Raw genomic sequence first — 6,330 nt, forward strand, 5'->3', positions numbered from 1 at the left:
ACATAAAACATCCTGATTAAACAAAATGGTGTCTTAATGAAGAAAAGTCCCTCTGTACACACAGCTGCACCGTGAGATCTCCTCTCTCACATACAGTCTTGGCGATTAAATTATACCATCAGCCACAAAGAAATAAAATAAAATAATGTTAAAATTAGTCTGTTTTATTTGTATCAAGTGTATGGTAACAATGTAACGCCAAAGTGAACCTGAACTACACTACCCACAATGCTCCCTGCGTCGACTGGCCAATCACGTCTTGCGCTTAAGAATAATGTCATCAGCAAGCGACAGCCAATCTGCCACAAACAACTGATCTACACACGGCAGGGACTAAAATGTTTGATTTTAGGGTTTACAAACTTTGCTGAGTTTGCCAGCAAAAAAAAAAAAAAAATGTTAGCGGACTGAAAGTTATTGGAACTAAATTTATTGGAAGATAATTGGTCCGCTGATGGTTTTTAAACTTATCTGAAAAGCTAATCCACTAACAACAATCAGATTAGCTGAACAGTACTGTTTGCACAGATGACCTCCGCTGCACCCCCCCCCCCCCCCCAAAAAAAAAAATCTCAACGGATTTACACTGATCTCAGAAATGGCCCATAAACCCGGAAAGACTCTGAAATTCATGGAAAATTCTCATCCCTGTTTAGGCACATCAGAAAAATAATTCACTGTTTTGACGTCTTAAAAAGCTAAATGAAATAAGTGTTTAATAAAATGATTTGAAATAGTGGTGAATGAAAAAATGTTTCAGAAAAAACTCTGACTCTTTCAAAGATGATGTTGGTGACACCAATGGATGGTTGGAGACCCTTAAAAAAAAAAAAAAAAAAAATATATATATATATATATATATATATATATATATATATATATATATATATATATATATATATATATATATATCTGCTATGGCCCTGATCTTACAATATATTCATTCAAAGATAAGTTTTCTAAGTTGAAGTTGAAGTAATTCCTCATCTTTTGAGAATTAAACAGACAAATAGCAAAATGGAAAAATAAGCAAAATAAGCCCAATAAGTCTCCCTCGGGTAAAGAAAACATCAGTTAGGCTCATTTAAATTCAAAAGCACAAATTAATTAGCATGGGAGATTAGCACAAGCACCTAAACCCGTTCTGTTTACCGTGAACTAAGAGCGGGGTAAACACTCGGTGATTGGTCAACGTCTGGATGTTTAGATTTAATGAATAAAACTTCAAGTTGTTGCAGTCGCCTTTGGCTCCTCAGGCATCTGATGGCAGCAGGTTCTAATGCTGGTGTCAAAATCTTTAACGCACCAGGGAAGAAGGAGCGTAAATCGGACTGTGGGGAGTGGCAGTGGAGTGTGTGCGTAGCCAACGAGGGAGACTGCGGCCTAGGCACCAGGGAGGGGACTCGAACTGGCACCGACTGCAAGCAAACCATGAAGACCCAACGCTGCAAGATCCCCTGCAACTGGAAGAAGAAGTTTGGAGGTGAGGGACCACAGCCCGAGCACAGATTTTCCTAAGCAGAAATCAAGAAATATGCAAGAATCATAACTGATTCTTGCAGTTTAAGAACAGTTGGGTGCACAAGTGACTGGGTATACTGCTTAAAAAGTCCAACACTGTATTTATTCAACCTCTTGCACATTTTCAAGAGTAAAGTTGTAAAGTTGTTAGAAAATAAGTCAAAAGTACTTATATTGCAAGTAGTACTTATTCAAACTACTTATATTTGAAAAAAATTTGTGGTTGGAAATAAATACAAACCAATCAACACTATTTATTTGTAAGAAATTAATTTTAAAGTGGTGACCTGCAGGCCGGATAAGGCCCACAAGTCTGTAGTTTATGGCCCACGGTGTGCTCTATAACAAAGTAAAAACTGAAAAGGTGCACATTTAAAATATGACATCCTCTTGCATCATTATGGTAAAGCAAAGTATGAATACAGCGTCCAAATTTTCAAATTAAATTGATTAATTTCTATAGCACCAATTCCTGATGAGATCGCCTCAAGGCGCTTCACACAACACAATACCGAAAAACAAAGAAAAATTAATAAAAAATTAAGAACACAATAAAAAAAACATAAAAAAGCGCAAGAATAAAAACACATCATAACACAATAAAACAAGGAAAGCAAATGGGTCTTTAGACTTGATTTAAAAGTCTTCACAGTATCCGACTGCCGTATATGTGCCGGGAGATCATTCCACAGAGCTGGGGCACGGTAGGAGAAAGCTCTGTGACCAGCAGACTTTTTATTCACCATGGGAACACATAAAAGTCCTGCACCCCACAAATGCAGGGCCAAGCCGGTACGTAGGGCTTTACCAGGTCAACCAGATAGGGTGGTGCAAGTCCATGAACAATTTTATAGGCCAATAACAGAACCTTAAAATTCAATCTTGCAGCGGCAGGAAGCCAGTGAAGGGATGCCAAAATGGGCATAATATAGTCAAACTTTAACTTTTCCGTTAGTTTGTTAGCGGTTATCACAGTTAACTTTTCCATTAGTGTGTTAGCAGTCACCACAGTTAACTTTTCTGTTAGTTTTTTAGCGGTTACCACAGTTAACTTTTCTGTTAGTGTGTTAGCAGTCACCACAGTTAACTTTTATGTTAGTTTTTTAGTGGTTACCACAGTTAACTTTTCTGTTAGTGTGTTAGCAGTCACCACAGTTAACTTTTCTGTTAGTTTTTTAGCGGTCACCACAGTTAACTTTTCCGTTAGTTTCTTGGCAGTCATCACAGTTAACTTTTCCGTTAGTTTCTTGGCAGTCACCACAGTTATCTTTTCCATTAGTTTTTTAGCGCTTACCACAGTTAACTTTTCCGTTAGTTTTTTAGTGGTTACCACAGTTAACTTTTCTGTTAGTGTGTTAGCAGTCATCACAGTTAACTTTTCCATTAGTTTTTTAGCGCTTACCACAGTTAACTTTTCCGTTAGTTTTTTAGTGGTTACCACAGTTAACTTTTTTGTTAGTGTGTTAGCAGTCACCACAGTTAACTTTTCCGTTAGTTTCTTGGCAGTCACCACAGTTAACTTTTTTGTTAGTGTGTTAGCAGTCATCACAGTTAACTTTTCTGTTAGTTTCTTGGCAGTCACCACAGTTAACTTTTCCATTAGTTTTTTAGCGCTTACCGCAGTTAACTTTTCCATTAGTTTTTTAGCGCTTACCACAGTTAACTTTTTTGTTAGTGTGTTAGCAGTCATCACAGTTAACTTTTCTGTTAGTTTCTTGGCAGTCACCACAGTTAACTTTTCCGTTAGTTTTTTAGCGCTTACCACAGTTAACTTTTCTGTTAGTTTTTTAGTGGTTACCACAGTTAACTTTTCTGTTAGTGTGTTAGCAGTCACCACAGATAACTTTTCCGTTAGTTTTTTAGCGCTTACCACAGTTAACTTTTCTGTTAGTTTTTTAGTGGTTACCACAGTTAACTTTTCTGTTAGTGTGTTAGCAGTCACCACAGTTAACTTTTCCGTTAGTTTTTTAGTGGTTACCACAGTTAACTTTTCTGTTAGTGTGTAAGCAGTCACCACAGTTAACTTTTCTGTTAGTTTTTTAGTGGTTACCACAGTTAACTTTTCTGTTAGTGTGTTAGCAGTCACCACAGTTAACTTTTCCGTTAGTTTTTTAGTGGTTACCACAGTTAACTTTTCTGTTAGTGTGTAAGCAGTCACCACAGTTAACTTTTCTGTTAGTTTTTTAGTGGTTACCACAGTTAACTTTTCTGTTAGTGTGTTAGCAGTCACCACAGTTAACTTTTCCGTTAGTTTTTTAGCGCTTACCACAGTTAACTTTTCTGTTAGTTTTTTAGTGGTTACCACAGTTAACTTTTCTGTTAGTGTGTTAGCAGTCACCACAGTTAACTTTTCCGTTAGTTTTTTAGCGGTTACCACAGTTAACTTTTCTGTTAGTCTGTTAGCAGTCACCACAGTTAACTTTTCCGTTAGTTTTTTAGTGGTTACCACAGTTAACCTTTCTGTTAGTGTGTAAGCAGTCACCACAGTTAACTTTTCCTTTACTTTATTAGCGGTTACCACAGTTAACTTTTCTGTTAGCATGTTAGCAGTCACCACAGTTGTTTTCCGTTAGTTTTTTAGCGCTTACCACAGTTAACTTTTCTGTTAGTTTTTTAGTGGTTACCACAGAAAAACTTTTCTGTTAGTGTGTTAGCAGTCACCACAGTTAACTTTTCCGTTAGTTTTTTAGTGGTTACCACAGTTAACTTTTCTGTTAGTGTGTTAGCAGTCACCACAGTTAACTTTTCCGTTAGTTTTTTAGTGGTTACCACAGTTAACCTTTCTGTTAGTGTGTAAGCAGTCACCACAGTTAACTTTTCCTTTACTTTATTAGCGGTTACCACAGTTAACTTTTCTGTTAGCATGTTAGCAGTCACCACAGTTGTTTTCCGTTAGTTTTTTAGCGCTTACCACAGTTAACTTTTCTGTTAGTTTTTTAGTGGTTACCACAGTTAACTTTTCTGTTAGTGTGTTAGCAGTCACCACAGATAACTTTTCCGTTAGTTTTTTAGCGCTTACCACAGTTAACTTTTCTGTTAGTTTTTTAGTGGTTACCACAGTTAACTTTTCTGTTAGTGTGTTAGCAGTCACCACAGTTAACTTTTCCGTTAGTTTTTTAGTGGTTACCACAGTTAACTTTTCTGTTAGTGTGTAAGCAGTCACCACAGTTAACTTTTCTGTTAGTTTTTTAGTGGTTACCACAGTTAACTTTTCTGTTAGTGTGTTAGCAGTCACCACAGTTAACTTTTCCGTTAGTTTTTTAGTGGTTACCACAGTTAACTTTTCTGTTAGTGTGTAAGCAGTCACCACAGTTAACTTTTCTGTTAGTTTTTTAGTGGTTACCACAGTTAACTTTTCTGTTAGTGTGTTAGCAGTCACCACAGTTAACTTTTCCGTTAGTTTTTTTAGCGCTTACCACAGTTAACTTTTCTGTTAGTTTTTTAGTGGTTACCACAGTTAACTTTTCTGTTAGTGTGTAAGCAGTCACCACAGTTAACTTTTCTGTTAGTTTTTTAGTGGTCACCACAGTTAACTTTTCTGTTAGTTTTTTAGTGGTTACCACAGTTAACTTTTCTGTTAGTGTGTTAGCAGTCACCACAGTTAACTTTTCCGTTAGTTTTTTAGCGCTTACCACAGTTAACTTTTCTGTTAGTTTTTTAGTGGTTACCACAGTTAACTTTTCTGTTAGTGTGTTAGCTGTCACCACAGTTAACTTTTCCGTTAGTTTTTTAGTGGTTACCACAGTTAACTTTTCTGTTAGTGTGTTAGCAGTCACCACAGTTAACTTTTCTGTTAGTTTTTTAGTGGTTACCACAGTTAACTTTTCTGTTAGTGTGTTAGCAGTCACCACAGTTAACTTTTCCGTTAGTTTTTTAGCGCTTACCACAGTTAACTTTTCTGTTAGTTTTTTAGTGGTTACCACAGTTAACTTTTCTGTTAGTGTGTTAGCAGTCACCACAGTTAACTTTTCCGTTAGTTTTTTAGTGGTTACCACAGTTAACTTTTCTGTTAGTTTTTTAGTGGTTACCACAGTTAACTTTTCTGTTAGTGTGTTAGCAGTCACCACAGTTAACTTTTCCGTTAGTTTTTTAGTGGTTACCACAGTTAACCTTTCTGTTAGTGTGTAAGCAGTCACCACAGTTAACTTTTCCTTTACTTTATTAGCGGTTACCACAGTTAACTTTTCTGTTAGCATGTTAGCAGTCACCACAGTTAACTTTTCTGTTAGTGTGTTAGCAGTCACCACAGTTAACTTTTCCGTTAGTTTTTTAGCGCTTACCACAGTTAACTTTTCCGTTAGTTTTTTAGTGGTTACCACAGTTAACTTTTCTGTTAGTGTGTTAGCAGTCACCACAGTTAACTTTTCCGTTAGTTTTTTAGTGGTTACCACAGTTAACCTTTCTGTTAGTGTGTAAGCAGTCACCACAGTTAACTTTTCCTTTACTTTATTAGCGGTTACCACAGTTAACTTTTCTGTTAGCCTGTTAGCAGTCACCACAGTTGTTTTCCGTTAGTTTTTTAGCGCTTACCACAGTTAACTTTTCTGTTAGTTTTTTAGTGGTTACCACAGTTAACTTTTCTGTTAGTGTGTTAGCAGTCACCACAGTTAACTTTTCCGTTAGTTTTTTAGTGGTTACCACAGTTAACTTTTCTGTTAGTGTGTTAGCAGTCACCACAGTTAACTTTTCCGTTAGTTTTTTAGTGGTTACCACAGTTAGCCTTTCTGTTAGTGTGTAAGCAGTCACCACAGTTAACTTTTCCTTTACTTTATTAGCGGTTACCACAGTTAACTTTTCTGTTAGCATGTT

At 36.5% G+C, this 6,330-nt stretch overlaps 1 protein-coding gene across 2 annotated transcripts in view; it reads left to right on the forward strand.

Moving 5' to 3' along the window:
• The window catches only part of ptn (pleiotrophin), an 85,461-nt gene that overhangs the window by 63,970 nt on the left and 15,161 nt on the right, over nt 1-6,330 (forward strand). For both annotated transcript variants that reach the window (XM_034162923.1, XM_034162924.1), the window contains exon 3: nt 1,310-1,483. In XM_034162923.1, the coding sequence (XP_034018814.1) occupies nt 1,310-1,483 (174 nt within the window). The remainder of the gene's footprint in view (nt 1-1,309; nt 1,484-6,330) is intronic.

The sequence above is a fragment of the Thalassophryne amazonica genome, chromosome 22, assembly GCF_902500255.1.
Source record: "Thalassophryne amazonica chromosome 22, fThaAma1.1, whole genome shotgun sequence".
NCBI lineage: Eukaryota > Metazoa > Chordata > Actinopteri > Batrachoidiformes > Batrachoididae > Thalassophryne > Thalassophryne amazonica.